Source organism: Moschus berezovskii, chromosome 1, assembly GCF_049115385.1.
Source record: "Moschus berezovskii isolate FMDL1 chromosome 1, NW_MosBer_1.0, whole genome shotgun sequence".
Classification (NCBI taxonomy): domain Eukaryota; kingdom Metazoa; phylum Chordata; class Mammalia; order Artiodactyla; family Moschidae; genus Moschus; species Moschus berezovskii.
The window spans coordinates 10,829,538-10,848,274 of NC_142460.1; the positions used below are offsets into that span (position 1 = coordinate 10,829,538).

The 18,737-nt window shown below is 38.4% G+C and overlaps 1 protein-coding gene across 4 annotated transcripts in view; it reads right to left on the reverse strand.

The window, feature by feature from the left end:
- ANKRD28 (ankyrin repeat domain 28) overlaps window positions 1–18,737 on the reverse strand; it is a 222,136-nt gene that overhangs the window by 110,779 nt on the left and 92,620 nt on the right. For 3 of the 4 annotated variants that reach the window (XM_055416713.2, XM_088835279.1, XM_055416703.2), the window contains exon 2: window positions 17,827–17,910. In XM_055416713.2, coding sequence (XP_055272688.1) covers window positions 17,827–17,910 — 84 coding nt within the window. Of the gene's footprint in view, window positions 1–2,348; window positions 2,387–17,826; window positions 17,911–18,737 lie in introns of all 4 variants that reach the window. The other variant, XM_055416732.2, reaches the window with a different exon arrangement.

The following is an 18,737-nucleotide window of genomic DNA, read 5'->3' on the forward strand; positions in this document are numbered from 1 at the left end:
ACTTATAGTGGATAAAATCACCTCAAATTTATGAGGAAAGGCAAAGACGTTAAAATAGTCAAAGCAATTTTGGTAGAACAGAACATAGCTGGGAGTCTCACACTGTGTGATTTCAAGGATTAGTACAAAGCTGCAGTAATCAAGGCAGTTTGGTATCAAAAGGGAGAGCCATAAGCAGAATAAAGAATTCAGAAATTAACTCACACAAATATAATCAACTGATTTTCGGCAGAAGTACAAAATCAATTGAATGGATACAAAATGTTTTCAACAAATGGTTTTGGATATCCGTGTGCCAAAAACATTAACATCAATCTATACTTAATACCTAACACAAATATTAACTCAAAAACATCATAGACCTAACTGCCATATCCAACATTTTAAAACTTTTAGAAAAAAAGACATGAGAAAACAAGTAGGTTAGGCAAAGAGTTCTTGGATATGAAACCAAAAGCACAGTCCATGACACTGATATATTAAACTTGATTAAAATGAAAAACTTTTGTTTAAAGGAAGATATCAGTTAAGAGGATAAAAGACAAGGCATACACTGGCAGAAAACATCTGTAAATCACACATCTGATGGAGAACTTGCATTTGCAACATATAAAGTACTTTCAAAATTCAAAAATAAGAGGAGTCCAACAGAATAGGGGTAATTAAATTGTGTTGGGACAATGTAGTATCCACTTGGAAAAGAAAAAGAAGAAAATCCACTAACTTATGTCACATGCCTAATTTAACTACAAGTGTATCACAAAGCTAAATTTAAAGAGTATAATGATAAAGCTATCAGAAACAAACACATTACCTTTGTGACTTAGGTTAAGGAAAGACTTCTTGAGGTAACAAAAAGTCAAAATCATTAACAATAACGGAAAATGCTGAAAAACCTGACTACATTAAAATTAAGGCTGCATGTTCAATGACACAATAAAGAATGAAAGGGCAAACTGGAGTGGGAGATGGTATCTGTAAAACACATGGCTCACAAAGGGCTCACATCCAGAACACCTAAAGGACTGCCACAAATTAGCAAGGAAAGAGAGAAGTACAAAGAACAGGCGCTTCTTCTATGTGTGCGCTCAGTCGTGTCTCTCTCTGTCTCTTTGCGACCCCATGGACTGTAGCCCACCAGGCTCCTCTGTCCATGGGATTTCCCAGGCAGGAATACTGCAGTGGCTTGCCATTTCCTTCTCCAGGGCATCTTCCTGACCCAGGAATTGAATCTGCATCCCCTGCATAGGCAGGTGGGTTCTTTACCATTGAGCCACCTGGGAAGCCCCAAGAGACTATACAAATGTCCAATGAACATATAAAAAGGTACTTGACACTATTACTAGAAAAATAAAAACAAACCCTCCAACTTTATAAATAACGAGATACTACCACATACCACAGAACGGCTACATAAGGCAGTATGACAAAAACCAAAACAAGGTCCAGCGATGGGGACCAACGAGAATCCTCACACAGCACCAACGGGAGTGCAGCCTGTTTAAGGATAAGGCATGCCCTACTGAGCTGAATACACGCATAGCCTTAAATGTCGGGAATTCTATGCCTGCATATATACCTTATAGAAATGCATGGTTATGGACAGCAGGAGACAAGCTTATGAACAGCTGCATTGTTTACAAAAGGCAAAAATTGGAAACAACCCAACTATCCACCAACAGAAGAATATGGATAAACCATGGTGCAAGCATTCAGTGGAATATTATGAAAAATCTTTAGCAACACATAACACAGGCAAATTTTAAAAATGAGATAGTTTCTGCAAAAGAACCCAGATCCAGAAGAATACATGTTGTATGACTCATTTAATTAAACATGCAAAATTAAATTATATTGCTTAGGAAAGAATAATTGGGTGGCAAAATTATAAAAGAACACTAAGAAAGAGACTATAATAAAGTCAGGCTACTGGTTACACTGTGGTGTGGGAGGGAACAGTTCTAATCACAAAGGGGGCACAAAGGGCCCTTGGGAGGTGCCAGCATGTTCTGTTTCTTGATCTGGGTAGAGGTTACATTTAAATAATTCATCATATTCTATACTTGCTTACACATTTTAAGTGAGCTATATTTCATAATTTTAAAAAGAATAACAGAAAGAGAAAAATTCAGATATGAGTGCTTCAACCTTTCAAAATACCAATTAAAACATATTTGAACTAAGAGAAAACGGACATCAAAAAATTGGCAGAAGACACGGACTCTGAAATGATATTTCAGCTTAAGAAAAGTAGCTTCCTTAGTTGGTTTGTCAAGTTTCACTCTCCTGAACTAATGTTTGAAATGAAAATGAAAGTCACCTGAGTATTGGAAAAGAAAGCTACTCACCCTTACACCCATGCCTTTCCCCCAACTATCATTTGGATCTACAAGGAAATTAAGAATAAAAATAGAAATTTTATTACCATAAATTTGCACAAGGCAATCTGAAAAAAACGCAAATGAATTAATGCAATACAGTTTCTATGTAAACAAAATCCCTAAATCCTCACTATACATATCTATCTTCCAAACTAATGATAAAAGCTTGACAAATAGCATTTTGTAACTGTTTTCTTGTATACAAAGACAAATACATTTTAAAATGAATAAATCATTATTTTTTGAGCTTGTACATGAGAACACGCTTCACTATCACTTAAGAAATATTCAAATCACTGAGTCTCTACAAAAACTACTGAGGAAAAAAAATGATACATGAATAAAATATTTATGTAATTTACATGTTTTCCTCAAAAAATAATTATACTAAGATATGAAAAAATATCTCAAGGTTTTATATTTGTAATTTAATGGAAATGTGTATTTGTTTAATTGACTCAAATCACTCACTTTCACAGTAGATATCCTAAAATTATCATCTAAAATATTTTATTTGTGAATACATGATTTGGGATGGGATGGGACATCAGAAGTTTCCTTCCCCAAACCTGACTCTGGCTAGTATAGGTTCTTCGGTTTATACAAAATTACCAATGTATTAGGTAGCTAGACTTGTTTTTGGGTGCTGTTCTGGCAGCATGACCTGAATGAAAACTGAACCCCATATTACCAAAAACTGGTTTTATTACACAGTTCTTGGCTTTATGAGGCAGTTCTTAATATAGAATAACATCCCTGAATCCCCTCTTCACCTGTGACCTTTCTACTGTTCCCTGTGCTGCTTTTGAGCTTTGCTCAGCAGTCCTGCAAACTTTACTTTTATTTACTGATTATGAGTTAGACTTGTCATTCAATAGTAAAGTTTGGCTTTTGAGGGTTGTCAGGGAAACGCAAATGCTAAAAACTTAATTAAATGCCTCCCTTAAGAACCAACATCCATTCCTCAGCATTGAGGGGAACTTTGGCAGAAAACAAAGCAGAATGGGCCCGCCTCCAGCCGTCCCTTTAAAGTCAGTATTCTTGACAGACCTTTAGCAGAATGGGGCATACGATGATAAGCTTATTTTTCATAAGAGCCTTTGCTTGCCTGCATTTCAAGTGCACGAATTCACCCTTCCTATGTTAAAGTGACTTGAACTGTCTAAGCAAGTGCTGATGGGAATACAAGAAAAGAAGCCAGTTTACCTTAATAGGACTTGGGCAACTAACAGTAGTAGGGGGCTTCCCTGGCGGCTCAGTGGTAAAGAATCTGCCTGCCAGTGCAGGAGATGAGGGTTCGATCCCTGGAGAAGGAAATGGCAACCTGCTCCAGCATTCTTGCCCAGGAAATCCCATGGACAGAGAAGCCTAGCGGCCTAGAATTCATGGAGTCACAAAGAATCGAACACGACTTAAGAGATTAAACAACAACTGACAGAAGATTGCTCCTATCCACTAAAACCAAAACCAATACATGCCTGACACAAAGAAAAAACACCTACAAACAACACAGCCAAACTCAAGATTACAAACCTGCTGTAGTCAAAGATTAGGTCTTATTATTCATTCATTTCTAACACTTTACAAATGGCTACACAGGACTGGAAGAGGTCAGTTTTCATTCCAATTCCAAAGAAAGGAAATGCCAAAGAATGTTCAAACTACCACACAACTGCACACATCTCACACACTAGCAAAGTAAAGCTCAAAATTCTCCAAGCAAGGCTTCAACAGTACGTGACCCAAGAACTTCCAGATGTTCAAGCTGGATTTAGAAAAGGCAGAGGAAAGAGAGATCAAATTGCCAACATCCATCAGATGACAGAAAAAGCAAGAGAGTTCCAGAAAAACATCTACTTCTGCTTTATTCACTATGCCAAAGCCTTTGACTGTATGGATCACAACAAACTGTGGAAAATTCTTTAATAAGAGATGGGAATACCAGACCACCTTACTTGCCTCCTGAGAAATCTGTATGCAGGTAAAGAAGCAACATTAGAACCAGATATGGAACAACGGACTGCTTCCAAATTGGGAAAGGAATATATCAAGGCTGTATACTGTCACCTTGATTATTTAACTTATATGCAGAATATATCATGCAAATGCTGGGCTGGATGAAGCACAAGTTGGAATCAAAACTGCTGGGAGAAATACCAATAACCTCAGATATGTAGATGACACCACCGTTGTGGCAGAAAGCGAAGCAGAACTAAAGAGTCTCTTGATGAGAATGAAAGAGGAGAGTGAAAAAGCTGGCTCAAAACTCAACACTCAAAAAACGAAGATCATGGCTTCAGGTCCCATCATTTCATGACAAATAGAAGGTGAAAAAACGGAAACAGTGACAGATTTTATTTTCTTGGGCTCCAAAATCACTGCAGATGGTGACTGCAGCCATGAAATAAAAAGACACTTACTCCTTGGAAGAAAAGCTAAGACCAACCTAGACAGCATATTAAAAAGCAGAGATATTACTTTGACGACAAAGATCCATCTAGTCAAAGCTATGGTTTTTCCAGTGGTCATGTATGGATGTGAGAGTTGGACCATAAAGAAAGCTGAGCGTCGAAGAACTGATGCTTTTGAACTGTGGTGTTGGAGAAGACTCTTGAGAGTCCCTTGGACTGCAAGGATTTCAAACCAGTCCATCCTAAAGGAAATCAGTCCTGAATATTCATTGGAAGGACTGATGCTGAAGCTGAAGCTCCAATACTCTGGCCACCTGATGCAAAGAACTGACTTATCTAAAAAGACCCTGATGCTGGGAAAGATTGAAGGCGGGAGGAGAAGGGGATGATAGAGGATGAAATGGTTGGATGGCATCACTGACTCGATGGGCATGAGTTCGAGCAAGCTCCAGGAGCTGGTGATGGACAGGGAAGCCTGACGTGCTGCAGTCCATGGGTCACAAACAGTCAGACATGACTGAGCGACTGAACAGAGCAGAACTTACAGTCAGTCCTTTGTATACATGGATCATAAATACTTGAGAAAAAAAATTCCAGAAAGTTCCCCAAATCAAAACTTGAATTTGTCCCAGGCCATCAGCTATATATAGCATTTACACTGCATTTACAACTATTTACATAGTATTTATGCTGTATTAGATATTGTAGATCATCCAGAGATGATTTAAAGTATATGGGAGGATAGGAGGATGTGTATGGGTCATACAAATGGCATACACTCCTGTTTCATGCAAGGGTCTTGCTGAGCATCCACAGATTGTTTGGCTATCTGGCAGATGAGACAGGGTAACAGTGGGGAGTTCCTAGAACCAATACTCCACTGATGAGGGATGACTATATTGGGTCTAAATGCAGAGAAATCAAACAAGGTGTCTCCCTCCAGAGTTACTGAACATGACACAACTAAATTCAGATGTTACAAAGAAGGTCAAAGTAACACAGCCATCTAATTAGGGTGACATAATACTACCTGGGGGACCAGGAAAGGTGCTCCATAAAAAGAAATACTTAAACCTTATATTAATTTTGTATTGCTGCATAAGAAATGACCATAAGTACAGCAGCTTAAAATAATAATACTCTATTAGTTAGAGTTCTGTAGGGTAGAAGTCCAGGTATGGTGTTGGCTGGATTCTCCGCTGAGGGTAGCTCGTAAAGCTGGAACCAAGGTGTCAATGGGCTGTGCTCACAAAAGGAGGCCTGACTAAGGAAGAATTCACTTCCAAGGCTCATTCAGGCAAAATCTGGTTCCTGTGATTGTGCGACTGAAGTTCCAGTCTTCCTTCTTGACTATCAACCAGAAAGTTCCTTCCTTCTGCTCCCACAGACAATCGTTGACCTATGGCCCCTCCAATTTCAAAACCAACAAGAGAGGATCTGCCTCATATCACATTCCTTACTCCGCCTGTTTCTGACTCTAGACCCAGATTTAACCAGTCATGTCATTAGGTCAGGCCCACCCAGCTAATCTCACTTTTGGCAAGTTAACTGTGCCAGATGTCATAAACTCACACGAGCGCCATCCTATCGTATTTACAGTACAGGTGATTCTACAGGATATGTACACCAGGAAATGAGGACTCTGTGGACCACTGAAAGAGCTCTGACTGCCATAAGCTGCAACCTGTAGAATGAACAGAAACGGAAGACGAGATGGAGCGAGCTGGAGGCAGTGTGGGCACAACTGGTGCCCGGAGTCAGGAGAGAGCTGGCAGCCTGGGGAAAGTACGTGTGACCGTCTCCCCGGCGCCCAGCACAGGTAACAACACATTTTTGTTAAGGGAATGGACCAACATACCAAATTATATCAGGTCAGACCATCAAATATTTACTAAGGGCTTACTTACTTACAGCTACAAGAGAAAAGCTAAGAAATTTGTTCTAATCCTAAGTCACTGGGCAGAAACAGGGGTGAGAAGCCAGTGGGGACAACAGGGACAGAAAACGGAACTGGACATTAAGCCATCTTAACTGGCTCTTAAGCTATCTCTGCTAAATGCAAGTGACCACATCAAACTCCAGGGGTCTCAGCTGAATGACACAACTACGATACCTCCAAAACCCCTTTCCAGGGGTGTCTATCTTACACAATGGAAGGCTTGATTCCTGCCCTGGAGCAAATTCTATTTAAGAAGTTTTGAATCTAGTTTTAATTCACGTTGTAATCTAGATATTGCTCTACCAGCAGTAATATTAAAACAAATCCACGTAGCATCCTAAACACTGAATTCACTCTCTGGTGTATGCATTTAGCAGCAATCAGATATTCCGAGGCTAAGGCTTACTTGCTTTTCATAAAAAATAAAAAAAAAAAAGAAAAAAACACCAAAATTCCATATCAATAAGAGTAAGAGAAGGCAAAGGTGATGCCATCTATGAATGGGCAATTTTAATTATCAGATACAGCACAACTGTTTCGAAAACTAATATAGAGAATTTCTTTTTCAAAAAGACAGCTGGACTATAACAGAAAACTGCCATTTCACAGAATACGTAAGGTGCAAGTGTGAAAACACTGGAACGTTCACTGCTTCAATCAGTAAAATGCTTCTCAATGGCTTTTACAAAGCTAAGTGAAGTGAAATCACTCAGTCGTGTCCGACTCTTTGCGACCCCATGGACTGTAGCCTACCAGGCTCCTCTGTCCATGGGATTTTCCAGGCAATAGTACTGGAGTGGATTGCCACTTCCTTCTCCAGGGGATCTTCCCAACCCAGGGATCAAACCCGGGTCTCCCGCATTGTAGACAGATGCTTTACCATCTGAGCCACCAGGGAAGTCCTTTTACAAAGCTAAGTATATCTTTAACAGGCATACTTCCCCGAGCTGAAGAGACAGAGCTGGCAGTCTGGGGAGAAAACCAGGATAAGAGTTCTCAGGGCAGAGCATCAGAGTGGAGAGATGATACAAAGAGAGGCTCCTAGAGGCCTGCAAGAACTGAGCAGCACACGTGCAAGGGACTTTTAACGAGTGAAGACTTGTGAAAAGAACCACCCAGAATGATTAAAGCAGTGCTTTTCAATCTTTTTTTATCACTTGAACCCAAGAGACTTTTTAGACTACTCTTTCCTAATTGCCTTGAGGAAATTTTAATGACTGTGTGCCTAATTTATGTTCTTCGGCCCTTGGGAGGGCGACGAATCATTGTAATATTAAAGATTTTTCACACACACTCATGCATCCCAACAAAAAACACAACTTGGAGGTGATAAGGAAATGGTAACCCACTCCAGTATTCTTGCGTGGAGAACCCCATGGACAGTGGAGCCTGGAGGGCTACAGTGCATGGGTTCAGAGTTGAACATGATGAAATGACTTAGCACAGCACTGCATATCATCACCAACGAGAATGCATGCATCAGAGGTAACAGTATTCAGTTCTCACACAGGGAACCGTGTACTGTTCCTACCAACCAGGCTCAAAAAACTTGCCACTCCCAGAGCCTTGGGTAATGTACTTAGGAAAAATTATCTCAGGAGTGGAGAATAATTATCCTATTTTGAAATTAAACATCATTTATAGTAGGAACAAAATGTGTAAGATATGGACAAATCTGAAAAAAAAATGTAGAAGTGAAGTGGAATTTAAAAATTTGCTGAGGTAAATTAAAAATGACTTAAATAGAGAAATATATAACTTGTTCAAAGGTAAGGAGACTCGCTACTGCTAAAATTTTAATTTTTGCCAAACTGATCTACAGATTAACACAAGCCCGATTTCTTTCTTCCTCAAGAAACTGACAAGCTGATCTAAAATTCACATAGAAATGCAATGGACCTAGAAGAGCCAAAATAATTTTGAAGGAGAAAAAAGTTGGTAATTTCAAGACTTATTATAAAAGTCTACTATCATAATAGTGTGGTATTGGTGTTAAGCTAGACAAATACACCAATGGAACATAACAGAGTCCATAAATAGATCCACACATACAGGTACAACTGACTTTTGATAGAAATGCAAAGGCAATTGAAGAAAGCATAGAATTTCAAGATTTTTTTTGGTGGGGGGAGGAGGGAGGGAACCCATGCTGTGTGGTTCCCGATGAGGGACTAAATGAACCTAGGCCATGTCAGTAAAAGTCCGGAATCCAAAACCACTAGGCCACCAGGCAACTCCCATTTTCAACAAATATGTTAACAACTAGATATATCCATATATTTTAAAAATGAACTTTGATGTATACCCTGTATCACTCAGACTATAGATCTAAATGCAAAATTTATCTACTTCTGCTTCACTGACTACACTAATGTCTTTGACTGTGTGGATCACAACAAACTGTGCAAAGTGCTTAAAGAGATGGGAATACCAGACCTCCTTACCTGTCTCCTGAGAAACGTGTAAGCAGGTCAGGAAGCAACAGTTACAAGCAGACATGGAACAACTGACTGGTTCAAAACTGGGAAAGGAGTACAACAAGACTGTATATTGTCACTCTGCTTATTTATGTTACATGCAGAGTACATCACACAAAATGCTGGGCTGGATGAAGCACAAACTGGAATCAAGATTGCTGGGAAAAATATCAATAACCTCAGGTATGCACATGATACCACTTTCATAGCAGAAAGTGAAGAGGAACGAAACAGCCTCTTGATGAGAGTGAAAGAGCAGATGAAAAAGCTGGCTCAAAACTCAACACTCAAAAAACGAAGATCATGGCATCTGGTCCCATCACTTCATGGCAAATAGAAGGTAAAAAAATGGAAACAGTGACAGATTTTATTTTCTTGGGCTCCAAAATCACTGCAGATGGTGATTGCAGCCAGGAAATTAAAAAACGCTTGCTCCTTGGAAGTAAAGCTATAAACTAGACAGCATATTAAAAAGCAGACACATTCCTTTGCCAACAAAGGTTTATATAGTCAAGCTATGGTTTTTCCAGTAGTCATCTACAGATGTTTGAGAGCTGGCCCATAAAAAAGGCTGAGCGCTGAAGAATTGATGCTTTCAAATTGTGGTGCTAGAGAAGACTCTAGAGAGTCCCATGGACTGCAAGGAGATCAAACTAGGCAATCTTAAAGGAAATCAACCTTGAATATTCATTGGAAGGACTGATGTTGAAGCTGGTTATCCAATACTCTGGTCATCTGATGTGAGGATCTGGCTCACTGCAAAAGACTTTGACACTAGGAATAACTGAAGGCAAAAGGAGAAGGGGGAGACAGAGGAAGAGATGCTAGAATCACCTACTCAGTGGACATGAATTTAAGCAAACACTGGGAGATAGTGAAGGAGAGAGGAGCCTGGAGTGCTACAGTTCATGGGGTCACAAAGAGTCGGGCATGACTCAGTGAATGAAGAACAACAAAACTTTCAGAAGATAGGAGAAAAGTCTGTGACACTGAGATAGAGATTTTTTTTTGACGGATCACCAAAACCAAAATCCATAAAAGAATAAATTGATAAACTGGATGTCATCAAACTTTTAAACCTCTGCTCTCCAAAAACACCCATAAGAGTGAAAATAAAGCCACAGACTGAGGATTTGTGTTCAGAACATATAAAGAGCTCTCAAAACTCAAGAGTAAGAAACTGTCTAGTAAGACAAAATATTACCAAAATCATTTGAAAAGACATTTCCGAAAGGATATAAAGACTCCCTAGGAGCAATGAAAAGATGCTCAACATCATGAGTTATCTCAGAAATGTAAATCAAAGCTACAGTGAGATACTCATCTATTAGAATGTTTAAGATTAGAAAACACTAATCATACCAAACATTGGTAGGATGTGGAAAAAATTGGAATTCTCAGGTCCTGCTGGCGGGAATGTATAATGGTTGAACCAGTTTGGAGACAGCTGGCAGTTTCTTAAAAAGTGAAACATACACCTACCATATGGTCCGACCATTCTGCCACCAGATACTTACCCAAGAGAAAGGAAAGCGTATGTTCATACAAAGACTTATAGACATACCTTTACAGCAGCTTTATTTGTAACAAATAAAAAAAATCCCTCAAACTCTATCAAAAGGTGAGTGGATAAACAAATTGTGTATATCTGTACAAATGAATACTATTCAGCAACAGAAAGTAATGCACTATTAGCATATGCCTCAAGATGGATAATCTCAGAATAGTTATGCTGAGTTAAAGGAGCTAGACAAAAGGACCTATTGTATAAAGCATTCAAGTTAATCCATAGTGACACAAAGTAGACCAGAGGTCAGGGGCAAACAGAATCTTTTGAGAATGATGGGAATGTTAACGATCTTGACTGTGGTGACGGTTTCACAGGCATACACCCATATCAAAACTTATAAAATTGTACGCTTCAAATATATGTAACTTACTGCATGTCAACTGTATCTCAATAAAATGTAAAAGCAGACTGAGGCACTAACTGAGCCTTATCAGAGCAATTAGCAAGTTCAGCTCAGTCTGAAATTCAGAACACAGTCTATGACACGTCTGCTATGTAATTATCATTATCTATCTACCGCCAACGTCCATAAACATGTCCGTTAAAACTGCTTCAGACAAAGAACTTACAGGGCATTTGGTCTGTTAGGGAAGCGGACAATATATTCATAATTACTCAGGATAAACCCCAACATTGTGAAAGCTTTGCTGGCACGCGCTCACCTTCCGAGTCAGCCTCACTCTGTCTATGAAGCGTGTGTGCACATGTGCTCAGTCGTGTCCGACTCTGCAATCCCATGGACCGTAGCCCACGAGGCTCCTCTGCCCATGGGACTTTCCAGGCAAGAATACTGGAGTGGGTTGTCATTTCCTCCTCCAGATGATCTTCCGGACCCAGGGACTAAACCCACGTCTCCTGCACTGCAGGCAGATTCTTTACCACTAAGTCACCAGGGAAGCCCCATCTGTGGAGTATTTATCTCCCTAAATAAACCTTTCACTTAAAAAATAAAATTTAATTAAATAAAAATTATGCCTGCTCATCAGAATTCTTTACTTGGTGAATTTATCTCATTTATTACCAATCAGCAAGACTAAAAATAAGTCAAATGTCCTCTAAGAGGGGGACTGATTAAATAAATTCTTATAAACACAGAACTATGTGAATGTAAGGAACAAGGACGCTCTCTGGAGTCCGCTGCTGCTGCTGCGTCACTTCAGCCGTGTCTGACCCTGTGCGACCCCAGAGACGGCAGCCCACCAGGCTCCCCCGTCCCTGGGATTCTCCAGGCAAGAACACTGGAGTGGGTTGCCATTTCCTTCTCCAATGTGTGAAAGTGAAAAGTGAAAGTGAAGTTGCTCAGTCGTGTCCGACCCTTAGCGACCCCACAGACGACAGCCTACCAGGTTCCTCCATCCATGGGATTTTCTAGGCAAGAGTACTGGAGTGGCTTGCCATTGCCTTCTCCACTCTCTAGGCTAGTATGGACTAATTCTCCAAATACACTGGGGATAAACAAAAAAAAGGAAAAATGGGGAAACATACGTTAAATAAAAAACAGTTAGTGGAATATAGAGATAAGTCACCATCAGTTGCTAGCTGCAAAAACAGCTGGTTTCATTGGACAAAACTTTGTTTCAGGACTATCATAATAAGACATTCACAGACGACGACATGGAACATATGCTCATTTATGGATCCTGGAGGAAAGCTGAACACTGGTAAAGAAAATTTGAAAGTCTGAGGCTGACGCCTAGGAGCACTAGCAAGAACAGAGGAGAAGTGTGTTTAGGGACGGAGAAATTGCAGGTGACCCTCTTAAGGGCGGAGGCTAAGCGGGCTCTTCTCTCCAGTCCTTCCCTGTTTTAAGTGGGAGCCAGCCGGGAACTGTGTGGGCACACGTGAGATGAGCTGGGGGCTGGGGACTCCAATACTAACTAGTGTGAAGAGCTGCAAAAGACTAGGCACACAGATACGTTTTGGGGACAGCGTACACGTAATAACCTCAAGTAACTGAGACAGGAGGCTGTTAACAACCTCTTCCAGAACACGAACAGCTTGGTGTACTGAGAGCCAGCAGAGGCAACACGTGGTCACCAGAAAGATTTATTAAAGATTAGGGCACTTCTTGGTAATTTCTAGAAAAGGCTGGAGAACACTGAAGAATGAGGGTGGGTGGAATTCAGGCACCTTATGTAAACATAGGGTTTACTACTTTGTGTGAACTGCCAACAATCTTATTACAGTAATACTGAAAACAAATGATCGGCTCGTGTGATGTACATACACACATATATGTACATGTATGTATTTGCCGAACAGCTTCATCTGACAGAGTAAAAGCAACATCATTTCCTGATCCCAGAAAGTATTTTTGAAAGCTTAACAGGTGTCAGTATTTTTAAGACTACTTTGGCAAAATCAATCCCAAAAAATTTTCAATAAAAAAGTACATCCAAATTTAGAAACCAATATGCAAAATATACAAGGTAGCATCTTCAAAATTATCAAGCTTATATGATACAGGCAAGATCTACTGCTGCTGCTGCTAAGTCACTTCAGTTGTCCAACTCTGTGTAACCCCATAGACAGAATTCTTAAATCAGCTCTTCTGAGTTTAAAAAGGGTCACAGTCACAGAATTCATAGTCTAAGACTCCTCTGATTCAAACACTAAAGGCACTGCTGGCTGGATTAGAATCACCCCTGGTTTGATGCTACTTTGAATGACATTTTTATCCAGCCAAAAACCATGGCACTAGGGGAGGCTTGTTTATTTACTCATTTGCAATGCTAAAATTTAGCAGTATTTGATTATGAAATTTAGGATTACATTTGTATACAGAATGTGGACATAACTTTTAGGGGAAAATTTTTTAAACCATTACTGTTTTATGGCACTATTTGGCAAAAGAAACAAATATCTCCAATTTACTTTTTAATTTCCCCAGGTTCTGTCACATCTACATAGGTTCAAATTCCTGTTCTGCTAAACACTTCCTGAGTTTTAGTTTTGTCACCTATTGCTGGGATGGAAATGTAAACCTACCAACTTTACAAGATTGTTGTGTGAATTACAGCAAGTAACCATAAAAAGGTTTAGGCACACCACTGCCTCTGAAATACAAACTTTATAATTAACACCAATTTATATCATTGTGCATAGAAAAAAACAATTCCTGCTTGTGGAAAATTTTCTAATAAAGTCATACCTTTTCTCTGAAATGTGTAATTAATATTTCAAATTATTTGGGCTCCATAATATGGCATTAAATTCTGATAATACTAGGGAAAGGTATTATTATTATTGCCATATAAATCTGAAAACACAAATGAAAACTTCTGGACAAAAGCAGGAGATCATTCATCTGGAATTTTTAGAGCCTCGCAAGTCTGGGTGTGATAAAAACCATGAAGGCCATTAATATAAACCTACACATTTTACAGAAAAGAAAAGTGAGTTCTAAAGAGTAAAACGGATTTGTGGCTCAGCTGGTAAAGAATCTGCCTGCAATGCGGGAGACCTGGGTTTGATTCCTGGGTTGCGATGATCCCCTGGAGAAGAGGAAAGGCTACCCACTCCAGTATTCTGGCCTGGAGAATTCCATGACTGTAGGGTCCATGGGGTCACAAAGAGTCGGACACAACTGAGCGACTTTCACAATAAGGGTAAGAAGACAGAAACACTTAGGCCTTTCAAATTATATTCCTGTTCAAATAACAATCCTGTAAACTGTTCTTTACATTGTTGCTGTTCAGTCGCTCAGTCATATTCAACTCTTTGCGACCCCATGAACTGCAGCACACCAGGCTTCCCTGTCCTTCATTTTCTCCCAGTTTGTTCAAACTTACAGCCATTAAGTCAATATGCCATCCAACCATCTTATCCTGTCACCCTTTTCTATTTCTACCCTCAATCTTCCCAGCATTAAGGTCTTTTCCAATGCATCAGCTGGCCTGGCCAGAATACTGAAGCTTTAGCTTCAGCATTAGTCCTTCCAGTGAATATTCAGGGTGATTTCCTTTAGGATGGACTGGTTGGATCTCCTTGCTGCCCAAGGGACTGTTAAGAGTCTTCTCCAGCACCACAGTTCAAAAGCATCAATTCTTCAGTGCTCAGCCTTCTTTATTATGGTCCAGCTCTCACATACGTATATCACTAATGGAAGAATCATAGCTTGATTATACCGACCTTTGTCAGCAAAGTGATGACTCTGCTTTTTAATATGCTATCTAGGTTTGCCATAGCTTTTCTTCCAAGAAGCAAGGGTCTTTTAATTTCATGGCTGCAGTCACCATCCTCAGTGATTTTAGAGCCCAAGAAAAAAAGTCTCTCACTGTTTCCCTATCTATTTGCCATGAAGGGATGGGACCAGATGCAATGATCTTTGTTTTTTGAGTTTTATGCCAGCTTTTCACTCTCCTCTTTCACTTTCATCAAGAGGCTCTTTACTTTCTCTTCGCTTTCTGCCATTAGGGTGGTGTCATCTGCATGTAAGAGGTCACTGGTATTTTTCCTGGTGATCCTGATTCCAGCTTGCGTTTCATCCAGCCAAGAGTCTCACAGAGAAGCTCACCCAGGGCCATGATATTACTGTCTTAACCAACCCCCAAACACCCTGTTCTGGACTAAATTCCTGTATAAGCAACAAATTCCTGTATTTACTCAGATAGTCAACCACTTGTGGGCCAAAGTCTCCAAAAAGAAAACTCCCATACTTTCTAGTGAAATCATCTCAGGGAGCTTCTACAATAAAAGACTTCCTTCTCAGACAAAATTATATGAATGCATAATATTTTATATCAGTTTTGAAAAAATCAGTTAGATACATTACTAAGAAAGATGCTATTTAGTGGTCCATAGTATTCAATACTTCAGGATATGACTCAAGAAGCTAACCTAAATTAGTAACAATGTTTATATAACAGTATAGAGACAAATCTGAACTCTTATACCCATTCTAAGTACAAAAATAACTTTTAAAAATGTAAGTTTCAAAAAGATGTCATTCTCAAATACTCATTTGAATAAATTATTTTAGAAAACACCACTGTTGCACTGACATAAAGCTTAAAAATATTTTATTAGCTATCTAGAATGAGGAGGTTTTATATTACAGAACAGTGTAAGTTTTATTACAAACATACAGACCCGCCTCTTAAAATCCTATGCAATTCCTTTATCATAGAGGATAAAAATAAGGGGGAAAAAAATGCCACCCTAAATTAGAAGAATGGCCAAAGACTTAACAAATATGATGATGACAATACTGTCAACTATCAAGAATCACAAGAGAAAAGGAACCATAAAAATATTGTCAAAATCCCATGCATCATTAAAGACAAAGTCACCCTTAAGAAGGGTCTACTGATTTGAAACACTAACCAAGCTTTTAGTTCCAAGCATGGTTTCGTTTCAGACAAGAGATCAAGCTAGCAGATGTTAAGAAACAATATTTTAAAAGTAAGCAAAGAAAGGAATCTATAAGGAGAAAAGTAGAGACTAAAAGTTATAAAAGTTAAGAGGTCACACACTAGTTACAGACAGAACAGTTTTCTAAGGACATCAGTGGAATAAACTGATTCTCAAAAACAATCTTCTGAGCATAAAACTTTTAAAATTTAGAATTTTAAATTCTTAATCAAGAAAAAAATAATCAAAAAAATTGATTATTATAGCAGAAAAGCAGTTGGCTATAATGAGGCTTTATGATGATAGAGATATTAACCATGGTTAGTAGGATTATAGACCAAACTTCCTTAACAAGGTGAGATGTGTTAGTTCTGTTTAAAACAAACAAAAAACAACATGTTCAATAGAACAGAATGCCTTTTTCTGCTTCTCCTAAGTGTATACCCCTACCATTATTTTGTCTTGAGTGTACTCTCCAGGACACCCCAATTATATAAAGTAACCAGCACTTCATTTAAAATAAATCCTGAATGAGGTAAATGTTTCCAATAAATATAAACTTGAACACAATGTTTAAGTGAAAAGTGTAATGATAGCATTTTGGTTACATTTTAGAATGTGAGGATGAATCATTTTAGCTCAAGATTCAAATTTACCCAGTTAATTCAACCTTTAAAAATAAAGATACTTCTTATATCTACTTAACATCAAGTAGCACTGTCCAAAATAACAGGGGAAAGATGAGAGATGGAGATGAGCTGTCAGAACACGGCTTTCTTAGAACTGGCCAATCAATTCCAGGTCATCTGTTTTGCTGTTGCTATAGGGACCTTATGAATCACAACTTCTCCCTACTCTCCATCACTCAGAGAACTGAATCACGTACGAAAAAGATACTGAAAATATTAACTTCCAGTAAAAAAATATATACAGTAAAAAATTTGATTGTACTACAGTTAATTATATATTTTCACCCACCTCAGCTTAGTAAATTAAAAAGTTTCGCCACTGGAGAAACATACACAGAATTATCTACATACCCAGTCTTTCCAAAACTGTCCCTCATGTCAGTCCTGAATGTTAAATCCACTGTATCTTTAAAAGTCTGAAGAACTTTCAAACAATGCTTTTATTTACTGCAATACCCAAACAGATGCATCTTTGTGAATAACGTTTACCATGATTACTTAACAGAAAGCAAATTTGACCTCAGAACCAAGTTAGATATATTATAAATTTAAGACATGTCTCTTATTTTAAGTTTACAAAAAAGAATCCTCATCTGAATATTTAACAGTGAAGTGTCATGTCTATAACTTACTTTCAAATGGGATTCAGAAAAAGAAAGGAATAAATATATGTGTAGTATAAATATAACGTGTAAATATGGAGAGAAAGCAAATACGGCAAATGTTATCAATGCTGGAGGTTATATGGGTATTCAAGTAAGTTTTTCAACTTTTCTATGAAAAATTTCAAAGTAAAAGGTTGGGGGAACAAAAATCCTTCACTGACTCCTAGTTGTCCTAGGTTTTAGTAATTACCCTGAATATACACGTCTAGTCCTTTCCTTTTTGACTCAAGACCTTTCTACCTTTGCTTAGAAAAACTTACAGAACTGTGTTAGGTCTTTTAACAAAAATCATCAACTCCAGAAAAGTATGCTTCAAGGCTGGTATCAGTGAAACTGTTTTACCTGAAAGTTAACATCTTCTTTCTTAAATATTAGTGCTCGAACTTCATCAGGATCTCCATTAAATATAGCTTGCACCAGTGAGGGCTAAAATACAAGAGAGTAATAAAAACATTAATCACACCACATGGATGATTCTAAAGCTATTTCCACATAACTTTTAATTCCAAAATTTGTCTTCCCTATCACAACAATAATCACTTGGCTTTTGACATGAACCAAGTTTCATGAAGTCAAGTCATATAAAAGTACAAGATTCCTCCTTGGAAAAAAAGAGTATGCCTAATTTAAAAAAAATCAATTTCATATTACCAAAATTAGGTAGTATAATAAGCATAATTATATTTTATATGAGTGGAAACTTTTTGTTTATACAGATGGTAAAAAGAAAGTATCTTCCAAATAAATACAAGTGAGACATCTCAACACATACGTGCAGGACACAACTCGTCAAACAAGCAGTTTGACAAGGAGCCCACAGAGGAAGGCCTCCTTCAACAGTTCTGTTTCGGGCACCAGAATAATTTGCATGAGTTAGCATTACATGTGTAAAGATAAAAATCCAGAGAAAACCTGACAGGTGATGAAAATCACTACTATTCAAAGACCAAAACTTACTGTAAATCTGAGTAACATCCAGAGGCAGACACATGCATGTCTAAATATAACAAGTTCTTAATTAACGATATAGCCTCTCTGATAAGGTATCACATTATACTCTCAAAGAAAAAGTTAATTGACAAAGCTTTAAAAATAAAATTAAAGATGAAGTCTGATTCTTTTTCTGTAACAGCCCTGCATGTAAATATATAAAATTCACTACAGAGAAAGAAGGCTGTGCCTCGGTGTTGCTGGCAACAGTCAACTTTCCTAAAACATACAGTTCCTCATACTTGCTACTCAGTTTCTAAAAC